At 43.3% G+C, this 27,464-nt stretch overlaps 1 protein-coding gene across 1 annotated transcript in view; it reads left to right on the top strand.

Moving 5' to 3' along the window:
• ITPR3 (inositol 1,4,5-trisphosphate receptor type 3) overlaps positions 1-27,464 on the top strand; it is a 2,403,054-nt gene that overhangs the window by 1,856,248 nt on the left and 519,342 nt on the right. The window contains exon 43 of the mRNA XM_044076491.1: positions 26,666-26,776. Within this exon, the coding sequence (XP_043932426.1) occupies positions 26,666-26,776 (111 nt within the window). The remainder of the gene's footprint in view (positions 1-26,665; positions 26,777-27,464) is intronic.

Here is a 27,464-nt window from a genome sequence, read left to right as displayed (position 1 = left end):
GCAGTTACCCGTAACACTAGCATTTGTTAAAAATGGTATCATACCAGTGCACAGACCCTGCCTCAGCTGTTACCTATAACACTAGCATTTGTTAAAAATGGTATTGTGCTACTGCACGGACCCTGCCTCAGCTGTTACCCATAACACTAGCATTTGTTACAAATGGTATCATACTACGGCACGGACCCTGCCTCAGCTGTTACCCATAACACTAGCATTTGTTAAAAATGGTATCATACTACTGCACGGCCCCTGCCTCAGCTGTTACCCATAACACTAGCATTAGTTAAAAATGGTATCGTACTACTGCACGGACCCTGCCTCAGCTGTTACCCGTAACACTAACACTTGTTAAAAATGGTATCGTACTACTGCACGGCCCCTGCCTCAGCTGTTACCCATAACACTAGCATTTGTTAAAAATGGTATCGTACTACTGCATGGCCCCTGCCTCAGCTGTTACCGATAACATTAGCATTAGTTAAAAATGGTATCGTACTACTGCACGGACCCTGCCTCAGCTGTTACCCGTAACACTAACACATGTTAAAAATGGTATTGGACTACTGCACGGCCCCTGCCTCAGCTGTTACCCATAACACTAGCATTTGTTAAAAATGGTATTGTACTACTGCACGGACCCTGCCTCAGCTGTTACCCGTAACACTAACACTTGTTAAAAATGGTATTGTACTACTGCACGGCCCCTGCCTCAGCTGTTACCCATAACACTAGCATTAGTTAAAAATGGTATCGTACTACTGCACGGACCCTGCCTCAGCAGTTACCCATAACACTAGCATTTGTTATAAATGGTATCGTACTACTACACGGCCCCTGCCTCAGCTGTTACCCATAACACTAGCATTTGTTAAAAATGGTATTGTACTACTGCACGGACCCTGCCTCAGCTGTTACCCGTAACACTAACACTTGTTAAAAATGGTATCATACTACTGCACGGCCCCTGCCTCAGCTGTTACCCATAACACTAGCATTAGTTAAAAATGGTATCGTACTACTGCACGGCCCCTGCCTCAGCTGTTACCCATAACACTAGCATTAGTTAAAAATGGTATTGTACTACTGCACGGACCCTGCCTCAGCTGTTACCCGTAACACTAACACTTGTTAAAAATGGTATTGGACTACTGCACGGCCCCTGCCTCAGCTTTTACCCATAACACTAGCATTAGTTAAAAATGGTATCGTACTACTGCACGGACCCTGCCTCAGCTGTTACCCATAACACTAGCATTAGTTAAAAATGGTATCATACTACTGCACGGACCCTGCCTCAGCTGTTACCCATAACACTAGCATTAGTTAAAAATGGTATCGTACTACTGCACGGACCCTGCCTCAGCTGTTACCCATAACACTAGCATTTGTTAAAAATGGTATCGTACTACTGCACGGACCCTGCCTCAGCTGTTACCCATAACACTAGCATTTGTTTAAATGGTATCGTACTACTGCACGGACCCTGCCTCAGCTGTTACCCATAACACTAGCATTTGTTAAAAATGGTATCGTACTACTGCACGGACCCTGCCTCAGCTGTTACCCATAACACTAGCATTTGTTAAAAATGGTATTGTACTACTGCACAGACCCTGCCTCAGCTGTTACCCATAACACTAACACTTGTTAAAAATGGTATTGTACTACTGCACGGACCCTGCCTCAGCTGTTACCCATAACACTAGCATTTGTTGAAAATGGTATTGTACTACTGCACGGACCCTGCCTCAGCTGTTACCCATAACACTAGCATTTGTTAAAAATGGTATCGTACTACTGCACAGACCCTGCCTCAGCTGTTACCCATAACACTAGCATTTGTTAAAAATGGTATCGTACTAGTACACAGAACCTGCCTCAGCTGTTACCCATAACACTAGGATTTGTTAAAAATGGTATTGTACTACTGCATGGACCCTGACTCAGCTGTTACCCATAACACTAGCATTTGTTAAAAATGGTATCATACTAGTGCACAGACCCTGACTCAGCTGTTACCCATAACACTAGCATTTGTTAAAAATGGTATTGTACTACTGCACGGACCCTGCCTCAGCTGTTACCCATAACACTAGCATTTGTTAAAAATGGTATCATACCAGTGCACAGACCCTGCCTCAGCTGTTACCCATAACACTAGCATTTGTTAAAAATGGTATTGTACTACTGCACGGACCCTGCCTCAGCTGTTACCCATAACACTAGCATTTGTTAAAAATGGTATCGTACTACTGCACAGACCCTGCCTCAGCTGTTACCCATAACACTAACATTTGTTAAAAATGGTATTGTACTACTGCGTGGACCCTGCCCTCAGCTGTTACCCATAACACTAGCATTTGTTAAAAATGGTATTGTACTACTGCACGGACCCTGCCTCAGCTGTTACCCATAACACTAGCATTTGTTAAAAATGGTATCGTACTACTGCACGGACCCTGCCTCAGCTGTTACCCATAACACTAACATTTGTTAAAAATGGTATTTTACTACTGCATGGACCCTGCCTCAGCTGTTACCCATAACACTAGCATTTGTTAAAAATGGTATCGTACTACTGCACGGACCCTGCCTCAGCTGTTACCCATAACACTAGCATTTGTTAAAAATGGTATTGTACTACTGCACGGACCCTGCCTCAGCTGTTACCCATAACACTAGCATTTGTTGAAAATGGTATTGTACTACTGCACGGACCCTGCCTCAGCTGTTACCCATAACACTAGCATTTGTTGAAAATGGTATTGTACTAGTGCACAGACCCTGCCTCAGCTGTTACCCATAACACTAGGATTTGTTAAAAATGGTATCGTACCAGTGCACAGACCCTGCCTCAGATGTTACCCATAACACTAGCATTTGTTAAAAATGGTATCCTACTACTGCACGGACCCTGCCTCAGCTGTTACCCATAACACTAACATTTTTTAAAAATGGTATTGTACTACTGCACGGACCCTGCCTCAGCTGTTAGCCATAACACTAGCATTTGTTAAAAATGGTATCCTACCAGTGCACAGACCCTGCCTCAGCTGTTACCCATAACACTAGCATTTGTTAAAAATGGTATCCTACTACTTCACGGCCCCTACCTCAGCTGTTACCCATAACACTAGCATTTGTTAAAAATGGTATCGTACTAGTGCACGGCCCCTGCCTCAGCTGTTACCCATAACACTAACACTTGTTAAAAATGGTATTGTACTACTGCATGGCCCCTGCCTCAGCTGTTACCCATAACACTAGCATTTGTTAAAAATGGTATCGTACTACTGCATGGCCCCTGCCTCAGCTGTTACCCATAACATTAGCATTAGTTAAAAATGGTATCATACCAGTGCACAGACCCTGCCTCAGCTGTTACCTATAACACTAACATTTGTTAAAAATGGTATTGGACTACTGCACGGCCCCTGCCTCAGCTGTTACCCATAACACTAGCATTTGTTAAAAATGGTATTGTACTACTGCACGGACCCTGCCTCAGCTGTTACCCATAACACTAACACTTGTTAAAAATGGTATCCTACTACTGCACGGCCCCTGCCTCAGCTGTTACCCATAACACTAGCATTAGTTAAAAATGGTATCGTACTACTGCACGGACCCTGCCTCAGCAGTTACCCGTAACACTAGCATTTGTTATAAATGGTATCGTACTACTACACGGCCCCTGCCTCAGCTGTTACCCATAACACTAGCATTTGTTAAAAATGGTATTGTAGTACTGCACGGACCCTGCCTCAGCTGTTACCCATAACACTAGCATTAGTTAAAAATGGTATCGTACTACTGCACGGACCCTGCCTCAGCTGTTACCCATAACACTAGCATTAGTTAAAAATGGTATCGTACTACTGCACGGACCCTGCCTCAGCTGTTACCCATAACACTAACACTTGTTAAAAATGGTATTGTACTACTGCACGGCCCCTGCCTCAGCTGTTACCCATAACACTAGCATTTGTTAAAAATGGTATTGTACTACTGCACGGACCCTGCCTCAGCTGTTACCCGTAACACTAACACTTGTTAAAAATGGTATCATACTACTGCACGGCCCCTGCCTCAGCTGTTACCCATAACACTAGCATTAGTTAAAAATGGTATCGTACTACTGCACGGCCCCTGCCTCAGCTGTTACCCATAACACTAGCATTAGTTAAAAATGGTATTGTACTACTGCACGGACCCTGCCTCAGCTGTTACCCGTAACACTAACACTTGCTAAAAATGGTATTGGACTACTGCACGGCCCCTGCCTCAGCTTTTACCCATAACACTAGCATTAGTTAAAAATGGTATCGTACTACTGCACGGACCCTGCCTCAGCTGTTACCCATAACACTAGCATTAGTTAAAAATGGTATCGTACTACTGCACGGACCCTGCCTCAGCTGTTACCCATAACACTAGCATTAGTTAAAAATGGTATCATACTACTGCACGGACCCTGCCTCAGCTGTTACCCATAACACTAGCATTAGTTAAAATGGTATCGCACTACTGCACGGACCCTGCCTCAGCTGTTACCCATAACACTAGCATTTGTTAAAAATGGTATCGTACTACTGCACGGACCCTGCCTCAGCTGTTACCCATAACACTAGCATTTGTTAAAAATGGTATCGTACTACTGCACGGACCCTGCCTCAGCTGTTACGTAAAACACTAACACTTGTTAAAAATGGTATCGTGCTGCTGCACGGACCCTGCCTCAGCTGTTACCCATAACACTAGCATTTGTTAAAAATGGTATCGTACTACTGCACGGACCCTGCCTCAGCTGTTACCCATAACACTAGCATTTGTTAAAAATGGTATCGTACTACTGCACGGACCCTGCCTCAGCTGTTACCCATAGCACTAGCATTTGTTATAAATGGTATCGTACTACTGCACAGACCCTGCCTCAGCTGTTACCCATAACACTAACACTTGTTAAAAATGGTATCGTACTAGTGCACAGACCCTACCTCAGCTCTTACACATAACACTAGCATTTGTTAAAAATGGTATCATACCACTGCATGGACCATGCCTCAGCTGTTACCCATAACACTAGCATTTGTTAAAAATGGTATCGTACTACTGCACGGACCCTGCCTCAGCTGTTACCCGTAACACTAACACTTGATAAAAATGGTATCGTACTACTGCACGGACCCTGCCTCAGCTGTTACCCGTAACACTAACACTTGATAAAAATGGTATCATACTAGTGCACAGACCCTGCCTCAGCTGTTACCCATAACACTAGCATTTGTTAAAAATGGTATCGTACTACTGCACGGACTCTGCCTCAGCTGTTACCCATAACACTAGCATTTGTTATAAATAGTATCGTACTACGGCACGGACCCTGCCTCAGCTGTTACCCATAACACTAGCATTTGCTAAAAATGGTATTGTACTACTGCACGGACCCTGCCTCAGCTGTTACCCATAACACTAACATTAGTTAAAAATGGTATCGTAGTACTGCACAGACCCCGCCTCAGCAGTTACCCATAACACTAGCATTTCTTAAAAATGGTAGCGTACTATTGCACAGACCCTGCCTCAGCTGTTACCTGTAACACTAACACTTGTTAAAACTGGTATCATACTAGTGCACGGCCCCTGCCTCAGCTGTTACCCATAACACTAGCATTTGTTAAAAATGGGATCGTACTACTGCACGGACCCTGCCTCAGCTGTTACCCATAACACTAGCATTTGTTTAAATGGTATCGTACTACTGCACAGACCATGCCTCAGCTGTTACCCATAACACTAGCATTTGTTATAAATGGTATCGTACTACTGCACCGCCCCTGCCTCAGCTGTTACCCGTAACACTAACACTTGTTAAAAATCGTATTGTACCACTGCACAGACCCTGCCTCAGCTGTTACCCGTAACACTAGCATTTGTTAAAAATGGTATCGTACGAGTGCACGGACCCTGCCTCAGCTGTTACCCATAACACTAACACTTGTTAAAAATGGTATTGTACTACTGCATGGACCCTGCCTCAGCTGTTACCCGTAACACTAGCATTTGTTAAAAATGGTATCATACTAGTGCATGGACCCTGCCTCAGCAGTTACCCATAACACTAGCATTTGTTAAAAATGGTATCGTAGTACTGCACAGACCCCGCCTCAGCAGTTACCCATAACACTAGCATTTCTTAAAAATGGTAGCGTACTATTGCACAGACCCTGCCTCAGCTGTTACCTGTAACACTAACACTTGTTAAAAATGGTATCGTACTAGTGCACGGCCCCTGCCTCAGCTGTTACCCATAACACTAGCATTTGTTAAAAACGGTATCGTACTAGTGCATGGACCCTACCTCAGCTGTTACCCATAACACTAGCGTTTGTTAAAAATGGTATCGTACTACTGCATGGACCCTGCCTCAGCTGTTACCCATAACACTAGCATTTGTTAAAAATGGTATTGTGCTACTGCACGGCCCCTACCTCAGCTGTTACCCATAACACTAGCATTTGTTAAAAATGGTATCGTACTACTGCACAGACCCTGCCTCAGCTGTTACCCATAACACTAGCATTTGTTAAAAATGGTATTGTGCTACTGCACGGCCCCTACCTCAGCTGTTACCCATAACACTAGCATTTGTTAAAAATGGTATTGTACTACTGCACGGACCCTGCCTCAGCTGTTACCCATAACACTAGCATTAGTTAAAAATGGTACTGTACCACTGCACAGACCCTGCCTCAGCTGATGTTCTTCGTGTTTCACTGTTGCAGTCATTACACTTGGGTTATCCTGCTGGCAGGCTACCCTCAGTCGGCCTGAATTCCAAAGTCTACGTCCAGAATCAGTTGCTGTCACCTCTTCCCTGACGTCAGTGTGCCAGGGGTATAAAAGATGCAGCCAACGCCATTTTCTTCAGTCTTTCTTGCCGTGCGGTGCCTGAAGCATAAGCAGTTCACAAGTGCCGGTCGGCCGACTCCTGAGATTTTTGTGTTTGAATTTCAGATCCGAAGTCTTCATTAAAAGCTAAGTACCCCGTTGGGGAAACTTTTTTCTTGCTCCAGACCGATGTCAGAAAAAGTTAATAATTGTATTTCTTGTGGGAAGCAAATACCTCATAAGGACTTTCATTCTTACTGTATTCCTTGTCTAGGCCCTGAGCATGACGTTGCTAGTTGTCGGTTTTGTGCTAGATTTAACCAACGCACTATTAAGCGTTGGTACGACTTTGCATTACACTATTTTGGCAGAAGATTTAATTATACAATGTCGTCGGACAGCCATCCGACAACCAGAATTCACAAGAAACACAAAGAAAAAGAAAAGGACAGGCATCCGAGGTCCAAAACCATCGATGCGGCTTCTTCTAAGCCAGTCGCCAGTTCACCGGTTCTCAGTGAGGCGCCTTCGCAGTCCCTGACGCCTGCTACTTTAGACCCGCAGGCCGCTACCGACTCCCACGTGGAGTCGCCTAGGTTGCTGGAGGCTCAAGGTATTGGACCTTCGGAGACTATTCCCTCAGATGGGTCTGGAACCGCTGAGCAGGCATCGGCTTCTGAGGGTGTTTTCAGACCAACTCAATTATACAAAGGCAAAGACTAAAACACCCTTAAAGACAAAGAAACAAGTACAACAGACTCATGGACAGGCCTCCATGCCCAAGAAATAGATGCTCAAAATGGCCGAAGACTTAATTACTTTGATCAGGGGATCCCATCCCCCACTTGATAAAAGGCCCAGGCAAGAGACAGAATATGAATCTTCACATCAGGTTTCCATTTCATCTGATTCCTCTTCTGATCAAGAATACTCTCTTCCTCCCTATGAGGATTCTGATGCTGAAGAATCTATCCCTTCAGCCTCTCCTCCTAGGGATTACTCTTTTGGGGAAGCCTTGCATACCATGAGGGAGCATTTCCATTGGGATAGCCAAGATTTTTCTGAATCTAAGAAAAGGCTCAGAGACTTCCTTTTACTACCACAACACAGGCCTCTAGCTATTCCACCTGTGTTAGACATTGTTGATGATGTATTTTCAGAGTCCAGTCTGACCCCTGACTCCTTACCTCCAGCTTCAGTTAAGCTGGGCAGGTACTACAGGGTTCCTGACTCTCATAAATTCCTTTTCAAAAACCCTGCTGCTGACCCAGAAACTATCTCTCAGGGTCCCAGAGAGGTCAAGGCTTCCGCTGCAAAAAACCCTACCCCCTCTGACAGGGATTCTAGGGCATTGGACAGATGAGGAAAAAGATTTACACTTCCGCTACCTTGGCTATAAGGGCTTTAAATTGTCAGTTTCATATGCTCAAGTATCAGCAATATATTATGTCACTGTTTAAACAGAAAATGTTGACAAATTCTGAATGTGCAGAAAACAAAGAAATGCAGGATTTATTGCATGCAGCTGAACAAGTTGGAAAGCATACTTTGCAATGTGGTTTTGATTCTTTGGAGGCCTCCTGCAGAGCCGCTGTTATGGGTTCTGGCATCAGGAGGCATGCTTGGTTAAAGGAGCAAAGTCTGCCTGATCATGTCAAAGCAAAATTATTAGATGCCCCATTACAGCATGATACTTTGTTTGGTGTTAAAGAAAATGGAAGAAAAAGCTAAATCTATGCAAGCACTTATCTTCTGGCAGCACCTTTAGGGGGAAAACTAGCACTTTTTTCTCAGAACTGGCACATAATAAACCAGGACAAATGGGTCCTAGACATAGTTTCACAGGGCTACAAGTTTCACTTCTGTACCCTGCCAAGGACAAACGGTTGGCCAGACCTGCCAAAACATCAATGGGCAGAGGCACAAAAGCAAGTCTCACCCCTCATGGACATGAGGGCCATTCAACAAGTACCAGAGCAAGAGCAGGGACAAGGATTTTATTCAAGACTGTTTTTGGTACCAAGAAAGGACAAGACCTGGAAACCAATACTGGACGTATCTATTCTAAATACATTTCTGAATATACCAAAATCCAAATTGTTGACTCTACAGTAGCTTCTGCCCATGCTGGGCAAGAAGGCTTGGCTTGTGACTTTAGACCTAAAAGAGGCATACCTGCATGTCCCAATCAGACATAAATGCAGAAGATACCTCAGATTCAATGCTGGCTCAATGCATTACCAGTTCTCTGCACTGTCCTTTGGCTTATCTACTGCGCCCAGGGTCTTCACAAAGTGCCTGGCACCAGTAATTGTATTCTGCAGACAAAGAGGAATACAAATATATCCTTACTTGGACGACTGCCTCATTCAAGCAGAGAACAAAGACATTCTACTACAGCATCTGGCATTTGTAAAGAGATTTCTAACAGGCCTAGGGTACACAGTCAACAAAAAGAAATCAAAACTAGTACCCTCTCAAGAGATAATATTCCTGGGTGCAAGCTTAAATACAACTGCCCAGATGGCTTATCTCACGTCAGACGAACAAAGGCAACTGACTACCTATTTCAACCTGTTGGCAACAAAGGCCCAGTTATCTGCAAGAAAAATTCTGCTGGCTTTGGGCTTCATGGCATCCTGCATTCTACTAATTCCATATGCGAGACTGCATATGAGGAAACTTCAATGGTACCTAAAAAGTGTTTGGACTCAACATTGCCACAGCCTGGAAACAATAATTACCCTCATTCCCTGCCTGCAACAGGAGTTTTGTTGGTGGGTGAAGGCTTGTCAATAGAACAAGGGACAGCCATTCACTTTACCCCCAGCCAGGCAGACATTAACAACGGATGCATCAAATTATGCCTGGGGGGCCACCGTGGCAGGAAGATGTATTCAAGACACATGATCTGCAAACCAAATGCATCTACATATCAATCAAAAAGAGATGCTAGCTGTTCAGAATGCCCTGACAGCCTTCAAAGACCTACTTCATCCGGGACAACTACTGATAAAGACAGACAACACCATGGTCATGTGGTATATAAACAAGCAGAGAGGCACTCATTTTTACCCCCTTTGCAGACTAGCCATGACTTTGTGGGACACAGCATTGACTTACAAAGTACACCTGCAGGAACAATTCCTGCCAGGAAAGACAAATACTCTGGCAGACGAACTAAGCAGAAGCCTCATGGATCCCCACGAGTGGAAATTGGATCCACAAGTCTTCAGCATGATAACAAGGAAATGGGGATGCCCAGATATAGATCTATTTGCCTCTCCTCACAACTACCAACTAAAAAGATTCTGCACAAGGACTTATCACAGACAAGCATGGAAAGTGGATGCCCTATCTTTCAGCTGGAAAAGCTTAGTAGTATATGCCTTTCCTCCACTGCCTCTCCTCCCCAAGGTACTCCTAAAGGTCAGACAAGAGAAGCCAAAGATGATACTGATTGCCCCAGACTGGCCCCACCAGCACTGGTATCCAATCCTAAGGAGCTTGTCTCAATGCCCGGCTTGGACCTTGCCTCAAATACCTCATCTAATATCCCAACAAAACAATCAGATCCTGCACAGCTAACTAAAGACCTTAAATCTGGCAGCATGGCAGATAATGTAGTGATACAAAACGCACCTCTCACTAAAGCTGTAATTGATGTCATTTTGGAGGCCAGAAGGCCTACTACCAGAAAATCTTATGCTGGAAAATGGAAGAGATTCTGTGCTTGGAACCAGGCACAAATGATTGACACAGCTGTACCAAATATTCCTCAGATTTTGCAATACTTAACTGAGATGCTGGACAAAGGCCTATCCTTTTCATCAGTTAAAATTCATGCCTCTGCCATTTCGGCTCATTACAATACAGAACCACCAATCTTTTCTCATCCCTTGTTAAGACAGTACCTCAGAGGAGCCAAAAACTTAAGGCCTCCAAGGAGATCACCAATACCAGCATGGGACCTCAATTATGTTTTGGAAAAACTCACCCAGCCTCCTTTTGAGCCAGCCGCTATACCTGATATAAAATTTTTATCTTGGAAAACAGCTCTGCTCCTAGCAATAACCTCTGCAAGACGAGTCTCAGAGCTACAGGCACTCAGGGCTGTGGAACCTTTTGTCATCTTTTATCCAGACAGGGTTTCTCTGAGGACAAACCCGACATTTATGCCTAAGGTAGTATCCAGTGTGGCCCTTAACCAAACTATTCATCTGCCTACTTTTTATCCCAACCCACAGAATAAGGGGGAGAGAGTTCTGCATTCTTTGGACATACACAGGCAGCTACGCTTCTACTTGTACAGAACCAAAGCTTTCAGAAAGACAGAGCAACTACTAGTGGCATATGCTACAGGATCACAAGGAAAGGCTATCTCAAAGCAGACTATTTCAAATTGGATAGGCCACTGCATTAGTTTCTGCTATTCACAACATAGCAAGCCAGTGCCTTAGGGCAACCAACCATAGCAGCAGCCACTTCAGAAGCCTTCCTCAGGGGAGTACCAACCAAAAACATTTTAGAGGCTGCTACCTGGAGTTCAGTGCACACCTTTACAAAGCACTATCATTTACCACTCTACTCAAAATCCAGGGCAGGCTTGGCCACTGCAGTTCTGCAGGGCCTCATAACCGCTCCTAATGCTATTTAGCTCGAGCCTCCCAACCATAGCTTTGGGATTCAACCCAAGTGTAATGACTGCAACAGTGAAACACGAAGAACATAGCACAGTTGTGTACACTTACCATAAATGTAGAAGTTCGAGTGTATTCACAGTTGCAGTCCAGGTTACCCACCCACCATCCCCCATTTCTTTGCTGCAACTTATCTGCACTTCTCTAATCTATACAACCTATGTGGTGTATTTGCTTGTAGATGAAGGTATTTTATATTTTGGTGCATGCATGTTTTATTGTCATATTTTTAGCCTACCCTTTTGGGGGCACCTGACATCTAGGGCAAGAAAAACTGAAGAAAATGGCGTCAGCTGCATCTCTTATACCCCTGGCACACTGACGTCAGGGAGGAGGTGACAGCAACCGACACCGGACCTAGACTTTGGAATTCAGGGTGACTGAGGGTAGCCTGCCAGTAGGATAACCCAAGTGTAATGACTGCAACAGTGAATACACTCGAACATCTACATTTATGTTAAGTGTACACAACTGTACTTTACCCATAACACTAGCATTTGTTAAAAATGGTATCGTATTACTGCACGGCCCCTGCCTCAGGTATTACCCATAACACTAGCATTTGTTAAAAATGGTATCGTTCTACTGCATGGACCCTGCCTCAGCTATTACCCATAACACTAGGATTTGTTAAAAATGGTATCGTACTAGTGCACAGCCCCTGCCTCAGCAGTTACCCATAACACTAGCATTTGTTAAAAATGGTATTGTACTACTGCGTGGACCCTGCCCTCAGCTGTTACCCATAACACTAGCATTTGTTAAAAATGGTATCGTACTACTGCACAGACCTTGCCTCAGCTGTTACCCGTAACAGTACCATTTGTTAGAAATGGTATTGTACTACTGCACGGACCCTGCCTCAGCTGTTACCCATAACAGTACCATTTGTTAGAAATGGTATCGTACTACTGCACGGACCCTGCCTCAGCTGTTACCCATAATACTAGCATTTGTTAAAAATGGTATCGTACTACTGCACGGCCCCTGCCTCAGCTTTTACCCGTAACACTAGCATTTGTTAAAAATGTTATCATACCACAGCAAAGACCCTGCCTAAGCTGTTACCATAACACGAGCATTTTTTAAAAATGGTATTGTACTACTGCAAGGCCCCTGCCTCAGCTGTTACCCATAACACTAGTATTTGTTAAAAATGGTATCGTACTACTGCACGGACTTTGCCTCAGCTGTTACCCATAACACTAGCATTTGTTAAAAATGGTATTGTAATACTGCACGGCCCCTGCCTCAGCCGTTACCCATAACACTAGCATTTGATAAAAATGGTATTGTACTACTGCATGGACCCTGCCCCAGCTGTTACCCATAACACTAGCATTTGTTAAAAATGGTATCATACCAGTGCACGGACCCTGCCTCAGCTGTTACCCATAACACTAGCATTTGTTAAAAATGGTATTGTACTACTGCATGGACCCTGCCTCAGCTGTTACCCATAACACTAGCATTTCTTAAAAATGGTAGCGTACTACTGCAAGGCACCTGCCTCAGCTGTTACCCATAACATTAGCATTTTTTAAAAATGGTATCATACTACTGCACGGCCCCTGCCTCAGCTCTTACCCGTAACTGTAATATTTGTTAAAAATGGTATCGTACTACTGCACGGCCCCTGCCTCAGCTGTTACCCATAACACTAACACTTGTTAAAAATGGTATTGTACTAGTGCATGGACCCTGCCTCAGCTGTTACCCATAACACTAGTATTTGTTAAAAAGTGTATTGTACTACTGCACGGACCCTGCCTCAGCTGTTACTCATAACATGAACCTTTGATAAAAATGGTATCGTACTAGTGCATGGACCCTGCCTCAGCTGTTACCCATAACACTAGCATTTGTTAAAAATGATATCGTACTACTGCACGGACCCTGCCTCAGCTATTACCCATAACACGAGCATTTGTTAAAAATGGTATTGTACTACTGCATGGACCCTGCCCCAGCTGTTACCCATAACACTAGCATTTGTTAAAAATGGTATCATACCAGTGCACGGCCCCTGCCTCAGCTGTTACCCATAACACTAGCATTTGTTAAAAATGGTATCGTAGTACTGCAGGGAACCTGCCTCAGCTGTTACCCATAACACTAGCATTTGTGAAAAATGGTATCGGACTACTGCATGGCCCCTGCCTCAGCTGTTACACATAACACTAACATTTGTTAAAAATGGTATCGTACTACTGCATGGACTCTGCCTCAGCTGTTACCCATAACACTAGCATTGGTTAAAAATTGTATCGTAGTACTGCACGGAACCTGCCTCAGCTGTTACCCATAACACTAGCATTTGTTAAAAATGGTATCGGACTACTGCACGGCCCCAGCCTCAGCTGTTACCCATAACACTAACACTTGTTAAAAATGGTATTGTACTAGTGCATGGACCCTGCATCAGCTGTTACCCATAACAGTAGCATTTGTTAAAAATGCTATTGTACTACTGCACGGACCCTGCCTCAGCTGTTACCCATAACACTAGTATTTGTTAAAAAGTGTATTGTACTACTGCACGTCCCCTGCCTCAGCTGTTACCCATAACACTAGCATTTGTTAAAAATAGTATCATACTAGTGCACAGACCCTGCCTCAGCTGTTACCCATAACACTAGCATTTGTTAAAAATGGTATCATAGTACTGCACGGACCCTGCCTCAGCTGTTACTCATAACATGAACCTTTGATAAAAATGGTATCATACTACTGCACGGCCCATGCCTCAGCTGTTACCCATAACACTAGCATTTGTTAAAAATGGTATCGTACTACTGCACGGACCCTGCCTAAGCTGTTACCCGTAACACTAGCATTTGTTAAAAATGGTATCGTACTACTGCACGGACCCTGCCTAAGCTGTTACCCCTAACAGTACCATTTGTTAGAAATGGTATGGTACTACTGCACGGACCCTGCCTCAGCTGTTACCCATAACACTAGCATTTGTTAAAAATGGTATTGTACTACTGCACGGCCCCTGCCTCAGCTGTTACCCATAACACTAACACTTGTTAAAAATGGTATCATACTAGTGCATGGACCCTGCCTCAGCTGTTACCCATAACACTAGCATTTGTTAAAAATGGTATTGTAATAGTGCATGGACCCTGCCTCAGCTGTTACCCATAACACTAGCATTTGTTAAAAATGTTATCATACCACAGCAAAGACCCTGCCTAAGCTGTTACCCATAACACGAGCATTTGTTAAAAATGGTATTGTACTACTGCAAGGCTCCTGCCTCAGCTGTTACCCGTAACACTAGTATTTGTTAAAAATGGTATCGTACTACTGCATGGACTCTGCCTCAGCTGATACCCATAACACTAGCATTTGATAAAAATGGTATCATACCAGTGCACGGACCCTGCCTCAGCTCTTACCCATAACACTAGCATTTCTTAAAAATGGTAGCGTACTACTGCATGGCCCCTGCCTCAGCTGTTACCCATAACATTAGCATTTTTTAAAAATGGTATCATACTACTGCACGGCCCCTGCCTCAGCTCTTACCCGTAACTGTAGTATTTGTTAAAAATGGTATCGTACTACTGCATGGCCCCTGCCTCAGCAGTTACCTGTAACACTAACATTTGTTAAAAATGGTATCATACCAGTGCACAGACCCTGCCTCAGCTGTTACCTATAACACTAGCATTTGTTAAAAATGGTATTGTGCTACTGCACAGACCCTGCCTCAGCTGTTACCCATAACACTAGCATTAGTTAAAAATGGTATCATACTAGTGCACGGCCCCTGCCTAAGCTGTTACCCATAACACTAGCATTTGTTAAAAATGGTTTCGTACTACTCCATGGACCCTGCCTCAGCTGTTACCCACAACACTAGCATTGGTTAAAAATTGTATCGTAGTACTGCATGGACCCTGCCTCAGCTGTTACCCATAACACTACAATTTGTTAAAAATGGTATCGTACTACTGCACGGACCCTGCCTCAGCTGTTACCCATAACACTAGCATTTGTTAAAAATGGTATCGTACTACTGCACGACCCTGCCTCAGCTGTTAACCATAACACTAGCATTTGTTAAAAATGGTATCGTACTACTGCACGGACCCTGCCTCAGCTGTTAACCATAACACTAGCATTTGTTAAAAATGGTATCATAGTACTGCACGGACCCTGCCTCAGCTGTTACCCATAACACTAGCATTAGTTAAAAATGGTATCGTACTACTGCACGGACCCTGCCTCAGCTATTACCCATAACACCAGCATTTGTTAAAAATGGTATCGTACTACTGCATGGACCCTGCCTCAGCTATTACCCATAACAGTAGCATTTGTTAAAAATGATATTGTACTACTGCATGGACCCTACCTCAGCCGTTACCCATAACACTAGCATTTGTTAAAAATGGTATCGTACTAATGCACGGACCCTGCCTCAGCAGTTACCCGTAACACTAACATTTGTTAAGAATGGTATCGTACTAGTGCACGGACCCTGCCTCAGCTCTTACCCATAACACTAGCATTTGTTAAAAATGGTATCGTACTACTGCACGGACCCTGCCTCAGCTGTTACCCATAACACTAGCATTTGTTAAAAATGGTATCGTACTAGTGCACAGACCCTGCCTCAGCTGTTACCCATAACACTAGGATTTGTTAAAAATGGTATCGTACTACTGCACAGACCCTGCCTCAGCTGTTACCCATAACACTAGCATTTGTTAAAAATGGTATCGTACTAGTGCACAGACCCTGCCTCAGCTCTTACCCATAACACTAGCATTTGTTAAAAATGGTATTGTACTAGTGCACAGACCCTGCCTCAGCTCTTACCCATAACACTAGTATTTGTTAAAAATGGTATCTTGCTACTGCATGGACCCTATCTCAGCTGTTACCTATAACACTAGTATTTGTTAAAAATGGTATTGTATTACTGCACGGCCCCTGCCTCAGCTGTTACCCATAACACTAACATTTGTTAAAAATGGTGTTGTACTACTGCGTGGATCCTGCCCTCAGTTGTTACCCATAACACTAGCATTTATTAAAAATTGTATCATAGTACTGCACGGCCCCTGCCTCAGCTGTTACTCATAACACTAACATTTGTTAAATATGGTATCGTACTACTGCAAGGCCCCTGCCTCAGCTGTTACCCATAACACTAGCTTTTGTTAAAAACGGAATCAAACTACTGTACGGACCCTCCCTCAGCTGCTACCCGTAACACTAGCATTTGTTAAAAATGGTATTGTACTACTGCATGGACCGTGGCTCAGCTGTTACCCATAACATTAGTATTTGTTAAAAGTGGTATTGTACTACTGCAAGGCCCCTGCCTCAGCTGTTACCCATAACACTAGCATTTGTTGAAAATGTTAGCATACTACTGCACGGCCCCTTCCTCAGCTGTTACCCATAACACTAGCATTTGTTAAAAATGGTAGCGTACTACTGCACGGACCCTGCCTCAGCTATTACCCATACCACTAGCATTTGTTAAAAATGGTATCAGACTATTGCATGGACCCTTGCCTCAGCTGTTACCCATGACACTAGCATTTGTGAAAAATGGTATCGTAGTACTGCATGACCCCTTCCTTAGCTGTTGCCCGTAAATCTAGCAATTGTTAAAAATGGTATCGTACGACTGCACGGCCCCTGCTTCAGCTGTTACCCGTAACACTAGCATTTGTTAAAAATGGAATTGTACTACTGCACGGCCCCTGCCCCAGCTGTTACACTTAACACTAGCATTTGTTAAAAATAGTATTGCACTACTGCACGGCCCCTGCCTCAGCTGTTACCCATAACCCTAGCATTTGCGAAAAATGGTATCATACTACTGCACGACCTCTGCCTCAGCTGTTACCCATAACACTAGCATTTGTTAAAAATGGTATTATACTACTGCACGGACCCTGCCTCAGCTGTTACTTGTAACACTAGCATTTGTTATAAATGGTATCGTACTAGTGCACAGACCCTGCCTCAGATGTTACCCATAACACTAGCATTTGTTAAAAATGGTATGGTATTAGTGCACAGACCCTGCCTCAGCTGTTACCCATAACACTAGGATTTGTTAAAAATGGTATCGGACTACTGCATGGACCCTGCCTCAGTTGTTACCCATAACACTAGCATTTGTTAAAAATTGTATCGTACTACTGCATGGACCCTGCCTCAGCTGTTACCCATAACACTAGCATTTGTTAAAAATTGTATCTTATTACTGCACGGCCCCTGCCTCCGCTGTTACCCATAACACTAGCATTTGTTAAAAATGGTATTGTACTCCTGCACGGCCCCTGGCTCAGCTGTTACCCATAACACCAGCATTTGTTAAAAATGGTATCGTACTACTGCATGGACCCTGCCATCAGCTGTTACCCATAACACTAGCATTTGTTAAAAATGGTATCGTACTACTGCATGGACCCTGCCTCAGCTGTTACCCATAAATACTAGCATTTGTTAAAAATGGTATCGTACTACTGCACGGCCCCTGCCTCAGCTTTTACCCATAACACTAGCATTTGTTAAAAATGGCATCGCACTACTGCACTCCCCCTGCCTCAGCTGTTACCCATAACACTAGCATTTGTTAAAAATGGTGGTGTACTACTGCACGGACTCTGCCTCAGCTTTTAGCCATAACACTAGCATTTGTTAAAAATGGTGTCGTACCACTGCATGGACCCTGCCTCAGCTGTTACCCATAACACTAGCATTTGTTAAAAATGATATCGTACCACTGCATGGACCCTTGCCTCAGCTGTTACCCGTAAATCTAGCAACTGTTAAAAATGGTATTGTACAACTGCACGGCCCCTGCCTCATCTGTTACCCGTAACACTAGCATTTGTTAAAAATGCGATTGTACTACTGCACGGACCCTGCCTCAGCTGTTACCCATAACACTAGCATTTGTTAAAAATGGTATTGTACTACTGCATGGCCCCTGCCTCAGCTGTTACTCGTAACACTAGCATTTGTTAAAAATGGTATTATACTGTTGCACGGACCCTGCCTCAGCTGTTACCCGTAACACTAGCATTTGTTAAAAATGGTATCATACTACTGCACGGACCCTGCCTCAGCTGTTACCCATAACACTAGCATTTGTTAAAAATGGTATTGTACTACAGCACGACCGCTGCCTCAGCTTTTACCCATAACAGTAGCATTTGTTAAAAATGGCATCGCACTACTGCACGGCCCCTGCCTCAGCTGTTACCCATAACACTAGCATTTGTTAAAAATGGTGGTGTACTACTGGACGGACTCTGCCTCAGTTGTTAGCCATAACACTAGCATTTGTTAAAAATGGTATCGTACCACTGCATGGACCCTGCCTCAGCTGTTACCCATAACACTAGCATTTGTAAAAAATGGTATTGTGCTACTGCACAGCCCCTGCCTTAGCTGTTACTCATAACACTAGCATTTCTGAAAAATGGTATTATACTGTTGTACGGACCCTGCCTGAGCTGTTACCCGTAACACTAGCATTTGTTAAAAATGGTATTATACTACTGCACTGACCCTGCCTCAGCTGTTATCCATAACAATAGTATTTGTTAAAAATGGTATTGTACTACTACTGCACGGCCCCTGCCTCAGCTGTTACCCATAACACTAGCATTTGTTAAAAATGGTATTGTACTACTGCACGGCCCCTGCCTCAGCTGTTACCCATAACACTAGCATTTGTTAAAAATGGTATCGTAGTACTGCAGGGAACCTGCCTCAGCTGTTACCCATAACACTAGCATTTGTGAAAAATGGTATCGGACTACTGCATGGCCCCTGCCTCAGCTGTTACACATAACACTAACATTTGTTAAAAATGGTATCGTACTACTGCATGGACTCTGCCTCAGCTGTTACCCATAACACTAGCATTGGTTAAAAATTGTATCGTAGTACTGCACGGAACCTGCCTCAGCTGTTACCCATAACACTAGCATTTGTTAAAAATGGTATCGGACTACTGCACGGCCCCTGCCTCAGCTGTTACCCATAACACTAACACTTGTTAAAAATGGTATTGTACTAGTGCATGGACCCTGCATCAGCTGTTACCCATAACAGTAGCATTTGTTAAAAATGCTATTGTACTACTGCACGGACCCTGCCTCAGCTGTTACCCATAACACTAGTATTTGTTAAAAAGTGTATTGTACTACTGCACGTCCCCTGCCTCAGCTGTTACCCATAACACTAGCATTTGTTAAAAATAGTATCATACTAGTGCACAGACCCTGCCTCAGCTGTTACCCATAACACTAGCATTTGTTAAAAATGGTATCATAGTACTGCACGGACCCTGCCTCAGCTGTTACTCATAACATGAACCTTTGATAAAATGGTATCATACTACTGCACGCCCATGCCTCAGCTGTTACCCATAACACTAGCATTTGTAAAAAATGGTATCGTACTACTGCACGGACCCTGCCTAAGCTGTTACCCGTAACACTAGCATTTGTTAAAAATGGTATCGTACTACTGCACGGACCCTGCCTAAGCTGTTACCCGTAACAGTACCATTTGTTAGAAATGGTATGGTACTACTGCACGGACCCTGCCTCAGCTGTTACCCATAACACTAGCATTTCTTAAAAATGGTATCATACTAGTGGACGGCCCCTGCCTCAGCTGTTACCCGTAACACTAGCATTTGTTAAAAATTGTATTTTACTACTGCATGGACCCTGCATCAGCTGTTACCCATAACACTAGCATTTGTTAAAAGCCCCTGGTAGCCTCAGAAAATGGTAGCGCATCACTGCCGGGCCCCCTGCCTCAGCATTTCAACATTAGCATTTTAAAAAAATGTACCATACTTACACACCCCCTGCCTCAGCTCTCACCGTAACTGTAGTATTTGTTAAAAATCGTATCAGATTACCTGCATGGCCCCTGCTCAGCAGTTACCTGTAACACTAACATTTGTTAAAAATGGTATCATACCAGTGCACAGACCCTGCCTCAGCTGTTACCTATAACACTAGCATTTGTTAAAAATGGTATTGTGCTACTGCACAGACCCTGCCTCAGCTGTTACCCATAACACTAGCATTAGTTAAAAATGGTATCATACTAGGCTGTTACCCATAACACTAGCATTTGTTAAAAATGGTTTCGTACTACTCCATGGACCCTGCCTCAGCTGTTACCCACAACACTAGCATTGGTTAAAAATTTTATCGTAGTACTGCATGGACCCTGCCTCAGCTGTTACCCATAACACTACAATTTGTTAAAAATGGTATCGTACTACTGCACGGACCCTGCCTCAGCTGTTACCCATAACACTAGCATTTGTTAAAAATGGTATCGTACTACTGCACGGACCCTGCCTCAGCTGTTACCCATAACACTAGCATTTCTTAAAAATGGTATCATACTAGTGCACGGCCCCTGCCTCAGCTGTTAACCATAACACTAGCATTTGTTAAAAATGCTATTGTACTACTGCACGGACCCTGCCTCAGCTGTTAACCATAACACTAGCATTAGTTAAAAATGGTATCGTACTACTGCACGGACCCTGCCTCAGCTATTACCCATAACACCAGCATTTGTTAAAAATGGTATCGTACTACTGCATGGACCCTGCCTCAGCTATTACCCATAACAGTAGCATTTGTTAAAAATGATATTGTACTACTGCATGGACCCTACCTCAGCCGTTACCCATAACACTAGCATTTGTTAAAAATGGTATCATCTAAATGCACGGACCCTTGCACAGACCCTGCCTCAGCTCTTACCCATAACACTAGCATTTGTTAAAAATGGTATCGTACTACTGCACGGACCCTGCCTCAGCTGTTACCCATAACACTAGCATTTGTTAAAAATGGTATCGTACTAGTGCACAGACCCTGCCTCAGCTCTTACCCATAACACTAGCATTTGTTAAAAATGGTATCGTACTAGTGCACAGACCCTGCCTCAGCTCTTACCCATAACACTAGTATTTGTTAAAAATGGTATCTTGCTACTGCATGGACCCTATCTCAGCTGTTACCTGGTATTGTATTACTGCAACGCCCCTGCCTCAGCTGTTACCCATAACACTAACACTAGCATTTGTTAAAAATGGTATTGTACTACTGCATGGACCGTGGCTCAGCTGTTACCCATAACATTAGTATTTGTTAAAAGTGGTATTGTACTACTGCAAGGCCCCTGCCTCAGCTGTTACCCATAACACTAGCATTTGTTGAAAATGTTAGCATACTACTGCACGGCCCCTTCCTCAGCTGTTACCCATAACACTAGCATTTGTTAAAAATGGTAGCGTACTACTGCACGGACCCTGCCTCAGCTATTACCCATACCACTAGCATTTGTTAAAAATGGTATCAGACTATTGCATGGACCCTTGCCTCAGCTGTTACCCATGACACTAGCATTTGTGAAAAATGGTATCGTAGTACTGCATGACCCCTGCTTCAGCTGTTACCCGTAACACTAGCATTTGTTAAAAATGGAATTGTACTACTGCACGGCCCCTGCCCCAGCTGTTACACTTAACACTAGCATTTGTTGTATTGCACTACTGCTGCCTCAGCTGTTACCCATAACCCTAGCATTTGCGAAAAATGGTATCATACTACTGCACGACCTCTGCCTCAGCTGTTACCCATAACACTAGCATTTGTTAAAAATGGTATTATACTACTGCACGGACCCTGCCTCAGCTGTTACTTGTAACACTAGCATTTGTTATAAATGGTATGCATCTAGTGCACAGACCCTGCCTCAGATGTTACCCATAACACTAGCATTTGTTAAAAATGGTATGGTATTAGTGCACAGACCCTGCCTCAGCTGTTACCCATAACACTAGGATTTGTTAAAAATGGTATCGGACTACTGCATGGACCCTGCCTCAGTTGTTACCCATAACACTAGCATTTGTTAAAAATTGTATCGTACTACTGCATGGACCCTGCCTCAGCTGTTACCCATAACACTAGCATTTGTTAGAAATGTATTTATTACTGCACGGCCCCTGCCTCAGTTACCCATAACACCAGCATTTGTTAAAAATGGTATCGTACTACTGCATGGACCCTGCCATCAGCTGTTACCCATAACACTAGCATTTGTTAAAAATGGTATCGTACTACTGCATGGACCCTGCCTCAGCTGTTACCCATAAATACTAGCATTTGTTAAAAATGGTATCATACTACTGCACGGCCCCTGCCTCAGCTTTTACCCATAACACTAGCATTTGTTAAAAATGGCATCGCACTACTGCACTCCCCCTGCCTCAGCTGTTACCCATAACACTAGCATTTGTTAAAAATGGTGGTGTACTACTGCACGGACTCTGCCTCAGCTTTTAGCCATAACACTAGCATTTGTTAAAAATGGTGTCGTACCACTGCATGGACCCTGCCTCAGCTGTTACCCATAACACTAGCATTTGTTAAAAATGATATCGTACCACTGCATGGACCCTTGCCTCAGCTGTTACCCGTAAATCTAGCAACTGTTAAAAATTGTATTGTACAACTGCACGGCCCCTGCCTCATCTGTTACCCGTAACACTAGCATTTGTTAAAAATGCGATTGTACTACTGCACGGACCCTGCCTCAGCTGTTACCCATAACACTAGCATTTGTTAAAAATGGTATTGTACTACTGCATGGCCCCTGCCTCAGCTGTTACTCGTAACACTAGCATTTGTTAAAAATGGTATTATACTGTTGCACGGACCCTGCCTCAGCTGTTACCCGTAACACTAGCATTTGTTAAAAATGGTATCATACTACTGCACGGACCCTGCCTCAGCTGTTACCCATAACAATAGTATTTGTTAAAAATGGTATTGTACTACTGCACGGCCCCTGCCTCAGCTGTTACCCATAACACTAGCATTTGTTAAAAATGGTAGCGTACTACTGCACGGACCCTACCTCAGCTGTTACCCATAACACTAGCATTTGTGAAAAATGGTATTGTACTACAGCACGACCGCTGCCTCAGCTTTTACCCATAACAGTAGCATTTGTTAAAAATGGCATCGCACTACTGCACGGCCCCTGCCTCAGCTGTTACCCATAACACTAGCATTTGTTAAAAATGGTGGTGTACTACTGGACGGACTCTGCCTCAGTTGTTAGCCATAACACTAGCATTTGTTAAAAATGGTATCGTACCACTGCATGGACCCTGCCTCAGATTTTACCCACAACACTAGCATTTCTTAATAATGGTAGCGTACTACTGCACGGCCCCTGCCTCAGCTGTTACCCATAACACCAGCATTTGTTAAAAATGGTATCGTACTACTGCATGGACCCTGCCATCAGCTGTTACCCATAACACTAGCATTTGTTAAAAATGGTATCGTACTACTGCATGGACCCTGCCTCAGCTGTTACCCATAAATACTAGCATTTGTTAAAAATGGTATCATACTACTGCACGGCCCCTGCCTCAGCTTTTACCCATAACACTAGCATTTGTTAAAAATGGCATCGCACTACTGCACTCCCCCTGCCTCAGCTGTTACCCATAACACTAGCATTTGTTAAAAATGGTGGTGTACTACTGCACGGACTCTGCCTCAGTTGTTACCCATACCACTAGCCTTTGTTAACAATGCTGTCCTACCACTGCATGGACCCTGCCTCAGCTGTTACCCATAACACTAGTATTTGTTAAAAAGTGTATTGTACTACTGCATGGACCCTGCATCAGCTGTTACCCATAACACTAGAATTTGTTAAAAATGGTATTGTACTACTGCGGACCCTGCCTCAGCTGTTACCCATAACACTAGCATTTGTTAAAATGGTATGGTACTACTGCATGGACCCTGCATCAGCTGTTACCCATAACACTAGCATTTGTTAAAAATGGTATCATACTACTGCACGGACCCTGCCTCAGCTGTTACCCACAACACTAGCATTTGTTAAAAATGGTACCGTACTACTGCACGGCCCCTGCCTCAGCTGTTACCCATAACACTAGCATTTGTTAAAAATGGTATTGTACTACTGCACGGCCCCTGCCTCAGCTGTTACCCATAACACTAGCATTTGTTAAAAATGGTATCGTACTACTGCACGGCCCCTGCCTCAGCTGTTACCCATAACACTAGGATTTGTTAAAAATGGTATTGTACTACTGCATGGACCCTGTCTCAGCTCTTACCCATAACACTAGCATTTGTTAAAAATGGTATCATACTAGTGCCCGGACTCTTCCTCAGCTGTTACCCATAACACTAGCATTTGTTAAAAATGGTATTGTACTACTGCACGGACCCTGCCTCAGCTGTTACCCATAACACTAGCATTTGTTAAAAATGGTATTGTACTACTGCATGGACCCTGCCTCAGCTATTACCCATAACAGTAGCATTTGTTAAAAATGGTATTGTACTACTGCACGGCCCCTGCCTCAGCAGTTACCCGTAACACTAGCATTTGATAAAAATGGTATCATACCAGTGCACAGACCCTGCCTCAGCTGTTACCTATAACACTAGCATTTGTTAAAAATGGTATTGTACTACTGCACGGACCCTGCCTCAGCTGTTACCCATAACACTAGCATTTGTTAAAAATGGTATTGTACTACTGCACGGACCCTGCCTCAGCTGTTACCCATAACACTAGCATTTGTTAAAAATGGTATCGTACTATTGCATGGACCCTGCCTCAGCTGTTACCCACAACACTAGCATTTGTAAAAAATGGTATTGTACTACTGCACGGACCCTGCCTCAGCTGTTACCCATAACAATAGCATTTGTTAAAAGTGGTATCGTACTACTGCACGGACCCTGCCTCAGCTGTTACCCATAACACTAGCATTTGTTAAAAGTGGTATCGTACTACTGCACGGACCCTGCCTCAGCTGTTACCCATAACACTAGCATTTGTTAAAAATGGTATTGTACTACTGCACGGACCCTGCCTCAGCTGTTACCCATAACACTAGCATTTGTTAAAAATGGTATTGTACTACTGGACGGACCCTGCCTCAGGTGTTACCGATAACACTAGCGTTTGTTAAAAATGGTTTGGTACTACTGCACGGACCCTGCCTCAGCTGTTACCCATAAGACCAGTATTTGTTGTGATGCACAACAAAATCTCATGTATACATACAGCCAGAGCGTAGTCCACTATGACTGCTGTAATCTCTTATACTTACTTTTAAAATGTCTCAGCTGACATCATAGCAGTTAACACCAGCTTGGGGAAGCATTCAGAACTGATTAAATGCATTATGTCCAGGGAAGTGGAATGGTATGCATAGGAGGGAATGCTGTAGGGAATGCTTTGTAGGTCCACAACCATGGATTAGTCCTGGAACTGTTTGGGAATTCTCCTGTATGTTATGAGTACTACTGCTGGAATTCTCCTTGCAGATATGCATTTATGCAAATTCACTCACCATAACAGTAGAGTTTTAAAGAAATTACATCTGTGGGAGAATGAATACCCACCCATATATTGTCCGATTTATTATAGTTTGAATTTCTGAAAAAAACAATGATTTGATGCAAACTGAAGGATTATTCCTTGTATATTTTTTCAATGGATTTTAAGTGTGATAGTTGTTATAGTCATTCTTATTTGTTTACATTAAATTTCAATAAGGGGTATTCTCTAGAATAACCAAAGATGACATCCTTCAACACTGTTTCTGTTTTAGCTGGTAGAACTGCTATGCAAGACAAATGCTGTGTTACAGGAGTGATCCTCCTTCAGCTGCTAAATCTTAGGTTGGATCACAGCTGTTAGTATTGTGAATACTGCAGTGGGAATCGCTGCCTTAGAAATGAACTGTTATGGGGAGTACCCTCACACAATTGTAATTTTTGAAGCTGTGCCCATTAACCCACCACCAAATTCTCTCTGCAGTGTCATTTATGTAAGGATCATAGTGTTGTCTACAACCACTCATGTCTGGACATGTGATTATATACAAGTATCTGTTAATATAGATGTATGCAGAACAGTGGCATATTGATTAAGACCATATCTCATTTCTTTTTTCTGTTTCTGTTTTTAAGACATGCATAGTGACCCACGAATCAAATGGTATTGACATCATCACATCCCTCATCCTTAGTGATATCAGTCCGCTCTGCAAGTACAACATGGATTTGGTCTTGCTTTTAAAGGTGAGTAACCAGCCACAGCAGATGGCATGAGGAAGGCCTGCCAGTATGAGTGTGCCTGACCTTTTCAGCAGTGTACTATGTCTTTTGAGAAGGGATCACTCTGCAGGAGTGGATATAGCCTCTGTCTGCTGTGAGCAGCAGTTGAAAATGAACTTTGCTAGGAATTATTCTGATAATATTCAAGATCCACCTAAAGTGTTTTACACATCCACCAGTCAATTATGTTCTATACTTTCAGGTTTAATTTTTTTAATGTTCTTATTTCTAAGTTTAATATACTTTAGAACTACAGCAGTCTGACAGAGAATGTTGAAACTTACAACCGAGATTGCTGAAAAGTAAGCTAGGAAAGTAAAAAAAAAAGAAAAAAAATGGGTTAACAGAAGACAAAAGTGTTCACTATAAATGTTCAACTCTGTGAAGTAATGTTGAAGTCATATCATAGCAGAGTAAACATACAGATCAGTAAAAGAAACTTAAACGTGTTTTATTTGAGCTTTTGAATGCTGTTTTATAGGAAGTTCTGCATACATTCTATAAACTGCTTCATTTCAATTTCATTAAAAAGAAATTGCAAGTATGTATGTTATGGTATCTTTTGCTGTTTTACTTGAATGATAATTATAATCTATTTCCTTTACTCACAGGTTCTGCTGCTGTTATGTAATCTGTTCTGTAATATTTCCCT

Source organism: Protopterus annectens, chromosome 7.part0 (assembly GCF_019279795.1).
Source record: "Protopterus annectens isolate FY-2018-M chromosome 7.part0, PAN1.0, whole genome shotgun sequence".
Lineage (NCBI taxonomy): Eukaryota > Metazoa > Chordata > Ceratodontiformes > Protopteridae > Protopterus > Protopterus annectens.
The sequence above is the reverse complement of the archived record's forward strand: the minus strand, read 5'-3'. Positions and strand labels throughout refer to the sequence as shown.